This window comes from Cervus canadensis, chromosome 7 (assembly GCF_019320065.1).
Source record: "Cervus canadensis isolate Bull #8, Minnesota chromosome 7, ASM1932006v1, whole genome shotgun sequence".
Lineage (NCBI taxonomy): Eukaryota > Metazoa > Chordata > Mammalia > Artiodactyla > Cervidae > Cervus > Cervus canadensis.
The window spans coordinates 47,102,042-47,118,854 of record NC_057392.1 but is presented as its reverse complement, the minus strand read 5'-3'; the positions used below and the strand labels follow the sequence as shown (position 1 = coordinate 47,118,854).

Below are 16,813 nucleotides of genomic sequence, written 5' to 3'. Positions count from 1 at the left end.
GCTGCCAAGGGACTCTCAAGAGTCTTCCCCAATACCACAGTTCAAAAGCATCAATTCTTTGACACTCAGCTTTCTTGATAGATTGTGGGAGTGGGTCTTTATAGATTGTGAGAGTGGGTCTTTATAGATTGTAGGAGTGGGTCTTTATAAATTGTGGGAGTGGGTCTGGCAAGATTTTTACAACCTTTAGATATTCTTTTGATTTATTGTATTAACTAATTAAAAAGTATTTAATTCCCTTGCTAAGACTAGCAAAGGGGGCACTCTCCGTCTCCCTTCTGATGTCTGTCAGAAGCTTTCTCAGTCCCTTTTCATACTTTTATAAAACTGCTACACAAAAGCTCTTGAGTGATCAAGCCTGGTCCCTGGTCCCAGAGCTAAATCTGCTTCATCAGAGATCAAGAATCTGACACTGTTGACCGTAAGCTATCAAAGACAACTTTCCTTTTCTGGACAAATAACCTCATTGCTAGTTGCTTAGAACTTTTCAGTTTCCAGGCCACATTTACTCATTTGGCTTGGGCTCTGAACTAGCAGCACCTTGTATTTGTATAACTGTGTAGTTTAAGGAGCTTTCCTACTTTTTAGGGGGAAAAAATAGTTATTTTCCTGGTGAAGGAAATAAAAGCATGTTATCTCTATGTGGCCAATGGGAAAACTGAGGCATAGAGCGCCATTAAGCCCATCATTCTGCAGCACAGTTGGGACAGCTCTGGACTAGTTGCTATCTTTGAGGCTGGGGCCCTTTTCACCTCATCAGTGACTTCTCTGCTTTACTTTTCCCTGTTATTCCTCTCTCACTGAAAATAGGAAGATTCCTGCTTTCATCTCAAGGTGAAGAAAAGGGAGGGAGGGAGAATTTTGCAGCTAATGATGCCTGTAACTATCTTCCACCACTGGTTTCCCTGAGGTATTTACATAGAGTGGGATTTTTAATACACACCACAGGAAGCTGGTCTCATCAATCTAAGTCTGGCCTGAAGACATCTTCCATGTTACTTTCCTGCTTGATCCCACTGTATTCCACCCAGACAGACTCAACCAAGAATCTTCTCTGTGCCAGAGTAGACTGTGGTTTTAGGAGACTACACCTGCCTTATCTCATTTAAACACACAGAAAAATCTGTGAAGCAAGTATTTTTTATTCTCATTTAAGAGCTGATACAACCCAGGCTCAAGAAAGTGGAGAACTCCAGTTGCTTAACTTCAGTTTTTGTGCTCTTTCCCCAGATCTTCAGGGCTTTTATTTATTTACTTGCTTGTTTATTATTTAAGCACATTGTACACCCCCCTCCAGTCTCCAATTTCCTTTATGCAAACTTCTAGTATACATGATTTTAAAACAATTTTTGTGTGCCTTTTGGAAAAACTGCATGCATTTTAGGTAAGTCTTATGTTAAGTCCGTGGAAGGTTGGAAATTGAATAATATCCATTTCAGTTATGATGAATAGTTTAAATAAAGTTACCAAATTTATTTCATTGAAAGCATCCAAGTTGTTGGTCTCCAGAAGTGGGAGCTAATGCTATTCAATAATGGCAACAACAACAACGAAACTCTGATTTAAAAAAGTAAAATCTAAAAAAAAAAAAAGTAAAATCTTTGAACAAATGTATGGAATATCAGACAAAGCAGAATTGCCTCTCATTGAACTGAACTGATGGGTTCCACAACAAAGCATGACAAATTTATTTTGATCTACTTGAAATTACAGAGGAGGGAGATCCCGCAGAGCTTCTAGGGAGAAGGGGATAGTGAAGGGAATGTAATTGCATTCTATCCCTTGTTACTAATAAAAGCATGAAAATAAATACATAATTGACATGCTCTTTAGTGTCTTCTTTATGGTTTCATTCTAGTGAATGTAAATGTTTTAATTTGGATTTTCATAGATTACATCCTGACCTGCAGTCTCCTAAGTCCATTTTCTCCACGTGCTTATAAGATTTTCACCCGGATATCAGCATTGCTTGTTTCTTGTCTTTCTTTTAAAGTCGACCTGCTGTCAGAATTTCAAGTTGGCCCCATCAAAGCGAATCTGTTCCATTCCCTGCTTTAACTTTTTTTCTGTGTAGATCCACTAAGGTGCGGCGATATTCCTAAATATGAGATTTTAAAATACTTCTTAGTGAGACACTTTAGGGAACAGTAGTATAGAGAGGGCGGTGGACAGACATCCCTGCAGTAGTAAGGGGAAGAGCAGAATCTCAAGGACGGGAAACAGATTTGCATTTCAGAGGACTGTTGTTGTCTCCCTCTAGGCTCCGACCCGGAGAGCTTTATCTGTAACCCTTTTTATGGCCCAAGACTATTCTTGCTTAGGGCTATTCGTAAACGTGTCTAATCTCGATCACTGTCTATTACCGACCAAAGGGAGGGAAACGGTGAGAATGTTTGCTAAGAGTTTAGAAAGTGATAACAGTCCATTTTATTTATTTATTACGCATTGCACAATCCTATAATAACAACAATGGCAAGGAACATCAAAGTTCTACAATTCTATCACCCTAATAAGTCGCTTGTTTCTATTTTCTCTTCCATTCCCTCATGCATTAAAATATTCTGCAAAGTTCCATGCCAGTCTTAGTGATTCATGGGCAGCTTTTATATATCCGAAATACAAATCTGCATTTTCCTTTTTAAAAAAATTATAGTTGATTTACAATATTGTTAGTTTCAGATGTACAGGGAAGTGATTTGGTTATACATATATACATATCTATATTCTTCGATTCTTTTCCATTAAATATTATTACAAGATATTGAGTATAGTTCCCTGTGCTATACAGTTACATTTTGCTTTTAATTCTGTTTTTCTTATCCCATTTCTGATGCTGCAAAACATATATTCACAACATGGCTTTAGTGCCTACTTAATATTTCAGCAACGACAGACACTTTAAAATAAATATTTCAGTTTAAGTATCCAGCATTTAGGAGTAAACGCTAACACCATTTGACCTTGCACTGCACAGCCAGAAGATCGGTCAAGGTTAGACGGAGGGCTCCGGGAGGCAGGGCTGCGGCTGCGCGCCAGTGAGGACGCAAGGAGGAAGTCAGCGCACCGCTCGCCTAACCCCTCCTGCACCTGCAGTCTGGCGCCTTTTCCCTCCGACCTCGCGTAGCGCAGTCCAGCGTTCCAGGGAAGGCCTGCCCAACTCCTAGCCCCAGGCTTTTTCCAGAGCTCCTCTGAAGGTGTACGTGATATAGGAAGTGACGCAAGAGAGAAAGCGGAGCCAGACTATAAACTGCCAGTTGGGGGTGGTTATCCCAACAGAGGGCGTCGGTAAAGACTGGTGGCGGGCCGGGAAGCCGCGGACGGGGGAGGCGCCTCTGTGAGTGACACGCGGCTGCTAGAATCCCGCCGACTCTCCAACCCTCCCCTCAGCCTGAGGGGCTGCTCGGAGCGGGCTCGGGTGCGACCCTCCTCGGTGCGGTCCAGCCGCCTGGGGAGCCGCGCGGGGCGCCGGGAGGCTGCAGCGCCTCCGGGTTGGCGGGCGGGAAGTAGCCCGCGTGGCGGCGGGAAGGGGCTGTGGCGGGGAGAGCGGAGCCGGGCTGCAGGTGCAAGCGGGGTGCAGCGGCGCTGCGGGACGGGCTCCCCGACCTTCCCTTACCGGTGCCCTCCTCCCCTCGGCCCCCGACCCTGCGAATAGGTTCAGTTAGGGTCCTGAGGGCGAGATGAGGGGGGTTCCACTGTCGTTCTACGCCCTGCCATTTTGCTCCCGGCTTCCCGGGTCACCCGGATCCCTTGTCCTCACCAGCTCGCCCTGAGAAGATGCCGGCCCTGTCGGGACAGCCCTAGGCTGCAGGCCCGGGAGCGAGGCGTCAGCCACGCTGCCGCAGCGCTGAGCCACTCTGCGCGGAGCACGTGGCCCCTGCAGGATGTGTTCCCAGGGAACGGCTGTCGGGGTGCGTGGATGACCTTGAGCTCGTAGCCCTTCGATTCCTCGGGGCCCGCCGGGGCCGTGGTCTCATTGTTGAAAGGGACAAAGCTGTCCCCGACTGCATTACGACTGCGTCCTGGGCATGTAGACAAGGGTTTCTGTAAGCCATGTATTTGAACTCTAGCACAGCCTGATCTTTCGGCGTTGCCTGTTGTCCTTGTGTGTGGGTTCTGCTTTTTCTAAGAAGCCAACTGAATCCCTCAGGTGTTCATATTTACGAGTATTCGGATTGCTAGGCTCTTCTCACTAACAGATGGGAGACCATAGGAATAAGACTTCTACTTTGTGAAAGCTATGGTCTAGGGGCCAAATAAAAGCTATTTGGATTGGAATTGGCTTTTGCCTTCAGGAAATAAGCGACATGGTATCAAACGGCTGTGCTTGATGATATAAAACGCCTTAGAAGCCCATTGTATCACTGTTTGCGGTGGACAGCTTTCTAGGCTAGTAATTGGGCGGGTGGGCAAGTTGTGATTTGACACAGGTTAACATTTTGCCATAGGCCAGATTGTGGTGACTGGGTATGCCAAGGAAATTGACTGCTGGTGCTTTTTCTGGTAAAAAGGTTGAATGAGGAGATAGTTATCCTGTTACAGAAGTATTTGGATACCTGATAACCTTTATTTTAGGCTTAGATAGGAGTTTGGAATACTAGATGCTGATTCCTTGGTCTCTGAGCTGGGGAATTTGACCTTATTGACAAAGACATTTAAGGTGATTTCCAGAAGTGCTTTTCTTTTCTTTTTTTTTTTTTATGGGATCTTAGTTCCCCAGGCCAGGGCTGAAACCTGTGCCCCTTGCGGTGGAAGCCCAGAATCTTAACCACTGGACTGCCAGGGAAGTCCCTTCCTGATTTTTCTACTTTGAAAATTAAGGTTAGGCTCCCTAAAATACTTGCTGGTCCTGCCAGGTTTTTTGTTTGTTTTACTTTGGTTTTTTCCCTCAGTTTTGGATTATTGTTGTTCAGACAGTTGCTAAGTCATGTCTGACTCTTTGCCACTCCGTGTACTGCAGGACCACAGGCTTCCCTGTCCTTCCTTCACTGTCTCCTGGAGTTTTCTCAGTCTCATGTCCATTGAGTCAGTGATGCCATCCAACCATTTCTTCTTCTGTCATCCCCTTCTCTACCTGCCCTCAGCCTTTCCCAACATCAGAGTGTTTTCCAAGTTGGCTCTTCGCATTGGGTGGCCAAAGTATTGGAGCTTCAGCGTCAGTCTTTCCAATGAATGTTCAGGGTTGACTTCCTTTAGGATTGACTGTTTTTGTTGTTGTTTTTCTCAATTTTGGACTGTAATAGACTCAATATGTTACACAAAATCCAGAATTAAAAATTTTGTCATTGATATGAAATGTTTTCCAAAAGTCTATATGTAGCCTGCTACTGCTGCTGCTAAGTCACTTCAGTTGTGTCCGACTCTGTGCGACCCCATCCCTGGGATTCTCCAGGCAAGAACACTGGAGTGGGTTGCCATTTCCTTCTCCAATGCATAAAAGTGAAAAGTGTAAGTGAAGTCGCTCAGTCATGTCTGACTCTTCGCAACCACATGGACTGCAGCCTACCAGGCTCCTCCGTCCATGGGATTTTCCAGGCGAGAGTACTGGAGTGGGGGGCCATTGCCTTCTCCGATATGTAGCCTAGTACCCTTTAACTTGTCTTTGATGGAATGTTCTTGTTAAGTAATGGTGGTGGTGAACCTAGCCTGTGCTGAAGACTGTTGGATAGCGAACAACTCAGCTAACTCTGCCCTAAGGAGTGGTATTTACTTGCCTTTGATTACGTAGCTATCTGTAATGAAGAAAGTTCCCAGCTCACCTTGAATCAGACAACAATTGAAAGCTCTTAAAAATGATTCTCTGAGGCCTTTTGGAACTCTTGTGTGTGTGCCCCTTCTGTCTGCTCTCTCAGATGACCACTCCACAGATAGACTGCAGGGACTTCAAGTGGTCCTGACCTTCAGCTTGAGCAATCTTTTTCTCAGAAAGCTAAATAAGGACAACATTTTGCTTTATTTTCTGTGATCCCCTCCACTGCTTTTTCATTTTAGGCTCATAAAGTTAGATTCTTAAAGCTAGTAAAAATCTCGACCAGCTGTCTCTTTATAAGTCATTCTGGGTATACACAAGTTGTGTGTTCTAAGGGCCATGCAGTTTTGTAAGTTCCTGTAATCTTTTCATTTTCACCTGCAAATACATAAATGTCTTGGGAAACTGTTTACAAAATGGGTATCTAACCAATTACTTGACATCTTGGAGCTCTGCCAGGTAAAGGTTAAGGTTTTTCTACTTTTTAAAATTTCTTACCTACCCAAGCTTTGCCCAGTGATTTCAGGATAAACCAAAATAGTAGCAAGGATGGGAAAATCCCACATCCAAGGTTTTCATTATATTCCTTTTCATATAATTTCCAAATTATATGCAACGTGACCCTCATGTACATTTAGCATGCCCTAATACTGTTAAGAAATAAAGTTATCATCACTTTGTTGATTACCACATAATTCCACATCAAGTTTGTGGGAGAGAAATCAGTCAGAGAAGGCTTCATAGAGATGGCCCTTGAGCTGATCTGGGAAGAAATGGGTAGGACTTTAAAACGAAGAATGTTAGTGGGTACAGGCAGGGGCTGGATTTTGTCTCATTCTGGAGATGGTAAAGGGCAGTTAGGTTATTAGGTGGTGAAGGTCTCTAGAACAGAGCCTCAGAAGCAGACAGAGAAACTTCATTTATGTGAGCTCCAAGGACTTGAAACTGTGGCTTGTTTCCTAAATTGAAATGGGGTTGTCAGTATTGTAGGTGGAAAGCTTTACCGCCTGAGCTACCAGGGAAGTCTCGGGGTTGTCAGTATTAAAAAACATGTGTCTTATTTTTCTCTCAGGTAAAGTGGAGTAGTGGCTTTGAATATGTTTTCTATGTAGGTGAAAGTGTATTTTGGTACCTAATCCTATTAGCTATATATATTTTGTACAGACCTATGATTTTAAGACATCCCAAAGTAGCATAAGACCTCAAGATAATTACCATATAAAAAAATTAAATAGAAAATTAATGCCACATATCAAGAAAGTAGGAATAAGATGATTTGAATTTGAAAGAAGCTTGGGACTGTAGTCTGGCTATTAACTTTGCCTGCCTTCTGTCTTCCATCCCATGGCGCAGTTTAAAACGTTTCTTCCTTCCATTTCATGTTCAAAACATGTGGGGCTTTTAAATAGAAAGCTTTACTAATGGGTGAAATTATTTTGAAAGAATGACTCAATTTTGTTACGGGTAAAACTTTAGGAATAGCCTTGGTGGATATCATTTTAGATAGAATGAAAATGTGGATAGAATTATGTTCTTTACAGATGTGGGGTTAAATGATGGAGTTAAAATGAGAATTACCGAGGGTGTGGAGAAAAGGGAACACTCTTGCACTGTTGGTGGGAATGTAAATTGATACAGCCACTATGGAAGACAGTATGGATATCCTTAAAAAACTAGGAATAAAACCACCATGTGACCCAGAAACTCCACTCCTAGGCATATACCCTGAGGAAACCAAAATTGAAAAAGACACATGTATCCCATTGTTCATTGCAGCACTATTTACAGTAGCTAGAACATGGAAGCAACCTAGAGGTCCATCAACAGATGAATGGATAAATAAGTTGTGGTATGTATGCACAATGGACTATTACTCAGCCATAAAGAGGAATGTATTTGAGTCAGTTCTAATGAGGTAGATGAACCTAGAACCTATTATACACAGTGAAGTGAGTCAGAAAGAGAAAGATAAATACCGTAGTCTAACACATACATACGGAATCTAGAAAAATGGTACTGAAGAATTTATTTACAGGGCAACAATGGAGAAACAGACATAGAGAATAGACTTAGGACATGTGGAGAGGGGAGGAGAGGGTGAGATGTATTGTAAGAGTAACATGGAAACTTACATTACCATCTGTTAAATAGATAGCCAACCTGAATTTGCTGTATGCCTCAGGAAACTCAAACAGGGGCTCTGTGTCAACCTAGAGGGGTGGGATGGGGAGGGAGTTTTAAAAGGGAGGGGATACATGTATACCAATGGCTGATTCATGTTGAGGTCTGACAGAAAACAGCAAATTTCTGTAAAGCAATTATCCTTCAATAAAAATAAGTTAATTAAAAAAAAATGAGAATTACCTAGGTCACACTTTTTTCCCCTCCTGACTTGATTTCTTTTATGTTACAGTCTTAATTTTGTGTCTGGGGATTGAAATAGAAATAGTATATCTGTTTGCTCAGTAAAAAATATACTTACATTTACATTATTACAAATTATACATACTATGCAAAATCATGACATGTACTATTAATATCTGTTTCTTTAGACTTGCACTCAATCTCATTGTTTATTTACACCTTTTATTTAGATCATTTATTTGAATGTGTTGTCACTTTAGTCTTAAAATTTAGTCATTTTAGTCACTTTAGTCATTTAAACCAGAAACTCAGCAAGGAGTGGCTGAGTCAGATGAATATTAAGCTGGTAATCGGTTTTTTCCTAGAAAAGGGTGATTAAAATTGGTTCAGGGTGGGGCCTTCCAGTTCTGGCTCTAGTGATTGGGTTTATACAGTTGAGTGCAGTGATGGTGATAAACTTTTTGTACCAGATGGGGTGAGATTGTGCTTCTAAGAGTATGAACTTTTGCTTATTGGCTCTGGTCTTTAAAACTTGAGGATTAAAAACTGTTTTTTTTGTTAAAGTTTGATAGGAGACTTTTCTAATGCCAGTTTGTATATCTGCATATATATCACATCTTGCTTTTTGCTGTGTGGATGTTAAATGTGCTATGAGTATACTTTTAGAGGAAAAGCTTTAAAATAGTGTGAAATAAATGTCTTTTTATACATTTCAACATACTATCACTTTCAAGCGTCTAGATGCACTCTAACCAAATTAATTAGAAAAATCTAGATTTCCGTTAATACCTGTGCTTTAACCGTTAAGACTCTTGGTTACAGAGGCATAGTTTGCTTTGAAAAAAGTTAAAAGTAATTTCTTAAATTTCTGGAGATGAGAACATGCTCTCTGTAAAACCAGTTTTATAGAAAGCCGTTGGACCTCATTTTTAGATGATCAGTTTTCGGCCTTGAACAAGTCACTTAAGGTCTCAAATAATTGGCCTTTTCATCTGTAAAATAGCATATTCTGTTTTTCTTTTATCCTTTTTGCGTCAAAGATCTATCAAATCATTTGTTAGAAATTGTTCATTTAATCAGAAGGATCGGGTTTTCTCTCCTTTTTTTATTGGCATGATTTGTTACCGATTTGTGTATCATAACCAGTCTTTGGCTTAACCTTACTTTTGTTAGTTTTTTTTTTTTTTTCAGGTGCTAGTCTATTGTCTTGTATTTGTCCCTTTTCTTTGTCTAGTAAATTCAGTTAAAGTGAACTATTTGAAAGTAAGTGACAGACATCACGATACTTGATCCTTAAAATCGTTGGCATTAATCTAACAAGGACATACTCCTCCAAAAAATGCAGTATCACATATCCATATCACAATTCTAAATCTAATATTGATACAATTGATGCTTTTGAACTGTGGTGTTGGAGAAGACTCTTGAGAGTCTCTTGGACTGCAGGGAGATCCAACCAGTCCATCCTAAAGGAGGTCAGTCCTGGGTGTTCATTGGAAGGACTGATGCTGACTCTGAAACTCTAATACTTTGGCCACCTCATGCGAAGAGTTGACTCATTGGAAAAGACCCTGATGCTGGGAGGGATTGGGAGCAGGAGGAGAAGGGGACGACAGAGGATGAGATGGCTGGATGGCATCACCGACTCGATGGGCATGAATTTGAGTAAACTCTGGGAGTTGGTGATGGACCGGGAGGCCTGGTGTGCTGCAATTCATGGGGTCACAAAGAGTCGGGCACGACTGACTGACTGAACTGAACTGAACTGTTGTCTAGGATATAGTCTGTATTCAAATTTCTTACTTCTTCCAATAATATCCTTCAAGTTATCCTCAACCCACCTCATCCCTCCTTCAATTCAGGAGCTAATCAAGGATCACCCTAAATTTAGTTGTCATGTAAAACCATCTTGGGTAAAGATCCTTTCTAGAAAGGTGATAATATATTTAAAAGTAAACTTGATATATAATACTTAATGGAAAGTCCTTACTAGTCTAATACAGTGGTATCTGTGTTAGATATCTTCTTATGCTAATTCTCTGCTTTGTGTCTAGGCTTTTCTGTGTGGCAGCTCAGAATGATGGATCAAGCAAGATCAGCATTCTCTAACTTGGTAAGATTTTAAGATGTGTTTCTCTGTCACCAGTTTGTAAGAATCTGAAGCATACTATCTGAGGATAGTTTTCACCCAGTGAGCAAGAAAAAATACCCAAAGTTATCATCAGTTACTCATTTATGTTTGAAGTGGTGGTCTTGAGGTGTAATAGGTCTCACAAAGGAAGGTTATATTCAGTCTTGAGTAGAGTTAATTATGGGAAGTCATGTAAGAAGTTTCAGGGCATAGTGAAGAGATAGTCTGGTAGTTCAGATAAACTAAAGAAAGCAGTGGTCAAAATGTCTATCAGTAGACATGATAACAGAAACTCTGAATGAAAAGGCTGAATGAGATGAAGGCCAGTGTATGAACCAGCCCTCTTCTGCTGTTGACAGAACTGGGCACACGGAAGAGTGCTAGCTTGAAAAGGGAACTTCTTTTTCCTTGAGAATGTGCAGCAAGTCATAATAATGGCCCAATAACACCTGACCAAGCTTCCTTTAAATGTCCCAGTTCCCTTTCTTCTCCTTCATAATGCTTTCTTGCTTTTTTTTTTTTTAAATCTCAGTTTGGTGGAGAACCATTGTCATATACCAGGTTTAGTCTGGCTCGGCAAGTAGATGGTGATAACAGTCATGTGGAGATGAAATTAGCTGCAGATGAAGAAGAAAATGTTGACAGTAACATGAGGGGTAACCAAACCAGTATCACAAAACCGAAAAGGTTAAATGGATATATCTGCTATGGGATCATTGCTGTAATCATCTTTTTCTTGATTGGTAAGAACAGCCATTCAAAACTTAAAAAATTCCTTGTCGTCAACTCTAGGAAGTTTGTTCATCCAGCTCAGCAAACATTTGTGTAGTGCATTGTGCAAGATACTAGGAATACAATGATGCCTAAGATTTTACACCTGCCTTTGAGGTTAGCCTGGTGGGAGAAGAGCAACACAAGAATTATTTTAGTGTAATGTGCAAATATTACACTAGAAATTTTCACAGGATATTTGTAGCATAGGTGCTGGACCTGAGGATTCACAGAAGGCTTCTGGGAAGAAAAGTTACCTTTGCTTTGAAAAGCTAACTGTTTAAAATGAAATTATTATATAATAGATTGAATGGTTTAAAATAGACAAAACTGAGATTCATTATTTACTTTCAGATGCCTTACAGTTTAATTAATGCCAGCATTTTCAAGGGATAACTGAAAATATTAACAATTCTTACAGGAACGGAGTATAAATAAAATTCTTTGAGTTCAACTCTGAAACTTTTTATCCTTAGGATTTATGATTGGCTACTTGGGCTATTGTAAACGTGTGGAATCACAAGATGATTGTGGGAAACGGGCAGCAACACAGCCTTCATGCCCAGAGGAGACAGACACTTTCGAATCAGAAGAGCAACTCCCTGGAATACCTCGCATATTCTGGGCAGACCTCAAATCAGCATTGTCAGGCAAACTGAATGCCATAGACTTTGCCAAGGCCATCAAGTAAGCCTGAGCTGCCTCACAAGTTCAACTTCAGTGCCTAAACAAACACTATTAGGTGAATGGAATAAAACAAGGGTGATAGTCTAGAGGAAAAGCTGTTTAGAATAGGCGAGACATTTTCAGTTAAAGGGTAGTGAAAGTGAAAGTGTCAGTTGCTCAGTTGTGTCCGACTCTTTGAGACCCCACGGGTTGTAGCCCACCAGGCTTCTCTGTCTGTGGAATTCTCAAGGCAAGAATACTGGAGTGGGTAGCCATTCCCTTCTCCAGGGAATCTTCCCAACCCAGGGATCGAACTCCGGTCTCCCGCATTGCAGGCAGATTCTCCCCCCCCACCTTTTTTTTTTTTAAAGAAAATTCATAGGCTCTTGGTCTTTTTGTCATCTGGTTCTTTGTAGGCTGTTGCTTGCTGTCAGACTTTGTTCTTCTCTGATTTTCTATCTCATCCCCCTGTAAGTCATGCTGAATCCTGCTACTATCCTTAAAAGGGATCAGTAGCTTTTTTCATCCTCTAGCTTAGGACTGACAGCCCAAGTCTCAAGTATTTCTTGATTTCTTCTGGTTCTTACTCAACCCATACCCTCAGAAGTGTCCTTAAGGTTTCTGTCTTTAGATTTTTCTTTTTTTGGCTGCACTGGGCTTCCTTGCTGCATGCACGGGCTTTCTTTAATTGCAGTGAGCAAGGGCTGCTCTCTAGTTACAGTGCCTGCTCTTGTTGGGGAACACAGTCTCCAGAACGCAGGCTCAGTGGTTGTGGTGCAGGGGCTTAGCATGGGGAATCTTCCCAGACCAGGGATCAAACTCGTGTCCCCTGCATTGGCAGGTGGATTCTTTACCACTGGACCACCAGGGGAGTCCTTGTCTTTAGATTTTTAAGATCTTTGGATACATACCTAACTCTGTAAAGAACAAATCATCTTTTACCTTTCATTAATCTCGAATAGTTTCAATGGGACAATAATGCTTTTGGTCTTAAATGAGAAATCTTGGCATTTTTACTTCTGGTGAATATTTTTGTGTGTACTGTACACTAAAGGCATTATGGATAAAGTGAGGGTGAGGCTATAGTCTCAAAAAACGATATAACTAATGTGATGTGTATATTTACAAAGAGTCATGAGAAATCAAAACAGAGGAGTTTTGCTTCTGGGATATTCAGAATGCTTCAAGAAGTGAAATTGAAGCTGTATGTCTTGAATTCACCAAGACTGTCTTTCATTTCGCTTACAGCAGATCTTATGGAAACTACTCATTTCCCCTAAAATTACCCTAAGCAGATATATAGGGATGAGGCTTTACAGTAGATAAAGAGGTTTAATTCCTTCAAATGTAGATGCTTTTTTTTCCCCCTTCTAAGCTTGTCTCTATCTGGTTAATCCAGAATTTTGGGTCACAGTTATTTTATTGAGTTATGCTTTTAAGACAGCTTTCTTGATACTTGAGTTCAGTGTTTACTTTTAGTTCATTTAACAGTGAGTTTTTTCCCCTCCAGGATGCTGAATGAAGATTCTTATGTCCCACGTGAGGCTGGATCTCAAAAAGATACCAGTTTGGCTTTTTTCATTGAAAATAAATTACATGACTATAAACTCAACAAAGTCTGGCATGATGAACATTTTGTTAAGATTCAGGTTAAAGGCAGGTATGTTGAAAGATACTTCATTTTATAGAATTAGCTATTCTCAGGTGTGCTAATTATTGTCTGACTCTTTGCGACCCCATGGACTATAGCCCGCCAGGTTCCTCTGTCCATGGAATTCTCCAGGCAAGAATACTGGAATGGGTAGCCACTCCTACCATCTTGCCTGGTAGGATCTTCCCGACCTAGGGATCGAACCTGGGTCCCTGCATTCCAGGTGGACTCTTTACCATCTGAGCCACCAGGGAAGCCCTAATTATAGCAAAGCCCTTCAAAATAAATAATGCATGTCAAATGCTAAATGTATTAAATCCATTTAATTTTTTTCTCAAAGATACCTTAGCTTCATTTTCCCTTAACCTTTTTTTTTTTTTCCCCGCAGTTCTCAAAACTCGGTGTCTATAGTGAGTGCGAGTGGTGACGGCAGTCAGGCGTACTCGGTGGAGAATCCTGAGGGTTACGTGGCGTATAGTAAGGCTGCGACAGCTACTGTGAGTAAGGCAAAGCCATGCATGAGACTTTTTCCCCTGCTGAATAGTTCAAAAACTTATTGTCTTTCCTGTTCTTAGTGTAAGTTTACTTGTAAAATGTAGCTGGTCATGGGATATTTTTGTTCTCATCCCTCCTATGCCACAGTTAAAATCCTGAGTCCTTAGCTTGGTCGGCAAAGCCCTAAGTAATTCTGCTGCTCTGCTCTTCACTCACTCTGCGGTGGCCACCCACCTCCTGCTGTTCCTTAAACACTCTAACTCAAACATGCTCCCACCTCAAGGCCTTTCCCTTTGTCTGTCCCACTCCTCCCTTAAATATCAGCATGGCTTCTTCTCTCACATTGCACTGGAGTCTCTTCTCCAGCATTACCTCCCTAGGGAAGTCTTCTTTGATTATCTTATCAAAAATGGCCTTCCTCCAGTCTCCTTATCCTGTAAGTACAGCACCTGACATCATTCACTTGTTTCCACACTAGAATGTAAGCTACACAAAGGGCTAGGGGTTAGTTTCATTTTCTGCTGTGTCACAGAGCCTCGGACAGTGCCTGACACATGCTAGTATTTACTGAATGAATCCATGTATCAGATTCACCCTTATGTGGAGGCAGATATAAATAACCATCTTGGCTGGAGTCTAATGTTAGTTTGATGCTTTAATGCTTGATCTTTTAAAATTTAGGCAAATTTGGCCAAACTACTATAGAAGTTGAAAAACAGCTATCTAGATCTATCTAGGTTTTTTAGGTTAAAAACCACATATTTATATGCCAGAGTCTTATCTGAAGACTGTCTTCTGAGCCAAATGAAGTTTTATGGTTCTTCTCTGTTTTCCTGATTGCCTGTGCTGTATCACTTTCACTGGCCACCCACAAGCCAGTGTTTTGGAGGTAGGTAGTGATAGTTGAACAATGTCAGATTCGTGATCTCTGAAGATTTAGCTTCAGGACCAGGGACCAGGCTTGATCACTCAAGAACTTTTGTGTGGCAGAAGTTTGATGACAGTGAAAAAGGACAGACAAAGCTACTAATATAGACATCAGAAGGGGCAGAGCGCCCCCACTCACTTCTGATACTAGTGGTATCAAGGCCTTATATGTGTTTACCAGACCCACTTCCACAACATACATCTTAAATTAACAAGGTTAGAACTAACAATAGAAAGGTCTTGCCAGACCCATTCCCATAACATAAGTCTTAATATAACAGGATAACCAAGATACAGAGCTTAAGGGAAAACATACCCTTGAACAAGATGAGCTTTGTTGTGTAATCATTAGCTCTGGGAAAAACATTTTATGTGACTAAGACTAAGGAATGTAGAAAAAAAAAATTTGTCCTTTTCTCCTCCACAAGAGACCCCTTTCTGCTCCTCAGGGGCCCTGGACTCCTTATCAACCTACCTAAGAATTAATTCTCTCAGTAGGTTGTTCTGTTAAAGAATGTGGAGAGGATTAGTTCACCTGAATGCTGTCTGTTTAGATATTTGGTTGTTATAAATGTCAGTTTATAATGTCAGTTCAGTTCATCTGAACTCTGATAGAGTTTAGGAGCATTATGATGACAGCTTACATAGACATCTAAAAATTGATTTCTGCAAGTTTATTTTATTCTAAAACAACTTTTGGATGGATTTATTATCACAACTTTCAGTTAATTCTATGTCTTCAGTTATCTGCAGTTCAAGTGTAGGAACTTTATGTAATTGGCCTTGGCTAGTCTAAAGTGTTTTTATTGATAGATATCTCTTTGCTTAAGCATATTTTATTATCCTTTCTCTTTCCCCAAAATATCTGAAGCAATGTAAATGAACATAAATAGTCAATGTTAGTTAAATGAAAGGTATCATAAGATAATGAAAGATATGAATATTGGAGACCAGAAATCTTGACTTCACTCCTGTTAACCCTGAACATTTTTTAAAAAGAAATTTATTTGGTTGTGCTGGGTCTTAGTTGTGGCATGTGTGATCTAGTTCCCCAATCAGGGATCAAACCCTGGGAGTGCAGAGTCTTAGCCACTGGACCACTAGGGAAGTCCCCTGACCACTTTTGACTTTAGAACTCTCATATACTTTTTCTAGGCCTTGGCCTTTTTTTTTTTTTTTTTTTCCTCTCTTGGGTTTGACCTGTAAAATATTTGGTGGCAGACTCTGTCATTGTTCTAAGACCATAATGCTCATTGAATCTATTGTCTTTATCCTAGGGTAAACTGGTCTATGCTAATTTTGGCACTAAACAAGACTTTGAGGATTTAAATATGCCTGTGAATGGATCTTTAGTGATTGTAAGAGCTGGAAAAATCACTTTTGCTGAAAAGGTGAGTATGAGTTGTTAATTTTTTTAGATTCTCAAAACCTTCAGTCTTAAACTCTCATACCTGATAATATAATTTATTAAAATACTCTACAAATCAAATAAGTTCCTGTTTTCTAAAGTTATAGGATACTTCTGAAACTGGCATATCTACTTGGAGTACTTTGCAATAATTGTTTTCCAGTAAAAATGCAGTTATGAGAAATGCTTAAGTGAAAGAGAAGTAAATTGTGTCTGTGTAATCAAGTTATATATACATATAAAACCAAGGTTTATGTGTATATATACACATACACACATACATTCTCTCTCACTCTCTATATATAAATGTATATGATTCAGGTATAACTGTGTTTTATAAAAAGGAAAATTAAAAGTCACCTATACAAGGGCTTAGAATGGAAAGACAGTGGTTGTCTTGGGTGGGTTTTGATTATATTTTGAATTCTCTTTAAGAGTTAGTTAAGCTTTATTGTGCAGCCACATTGGAGTGGAAGTGTTTTTTACTTTTTAAATTGATGTATAATCCATATACCATAAAATTCACTCTTTAAAGTTTACTATTCAGTTTTTAGTATATACCCAGGTTGTACAGCTACCACCATGATCTAATTCCAGAATATTTTCATTATATCCTAGAGATACTCTATACCATTTTCAGTTACTCCCCATTCT

General features: G+C 40.3%; 1 protein-coding gene across 4 annotated transcripts in view; it reads left to right on the top strand.

Moving 5' to 3' along the window:
• TFRC (transferrin receptor) overlaps window positions 1–16,813 on the top strand; it is a 137,286-nt gene that overhangs the window by 105,799 nt on the left and 14,674 nt on the right. Inside the window, exons 1-8 of one of the 4 annotated variants that reach the window (XM_043473242.1) lie at window positions 3,250–3,334; window positions 3,761–3,908; window positions 10,165–10,223; window positions 10,774–10,984; window positions 11,489–11,699; window positions 13,189–13,338; window positions 13,718–13,826; window positions 16,029–16,142. In XM_043473242.1, the coding sequence (XP_043329177.1) occupies window positions 10,188–10,223; window positions 10,774–10,984; window positions 11,489–11,699; window positions 13,189–13,338; window positions 13,718–13,826; window positions 16,029–16,142 (831 nt within the window). In that variant the 5' untranslated portion in view covers window positions 3,250–3,334; window positions 3,761–3,908; window positions 10,165–10,187. Of the gene's footprint in view, window positions 1–3,220; window positions 3,416–3,760; window positions 3,909–10,164; window positions 10,224–10,773; window positions 10,985–11,488; window positions 11,700–13,188; window positions 13,339–13,717; window positions 13,827–16,028; window positions 16,143–16,813 lie in introns of those variants that run through there. The other 3 variants (XM_043473241.1, XM_043473244.1, XM_043473243.1) reach the window with 3 other exon arrangements.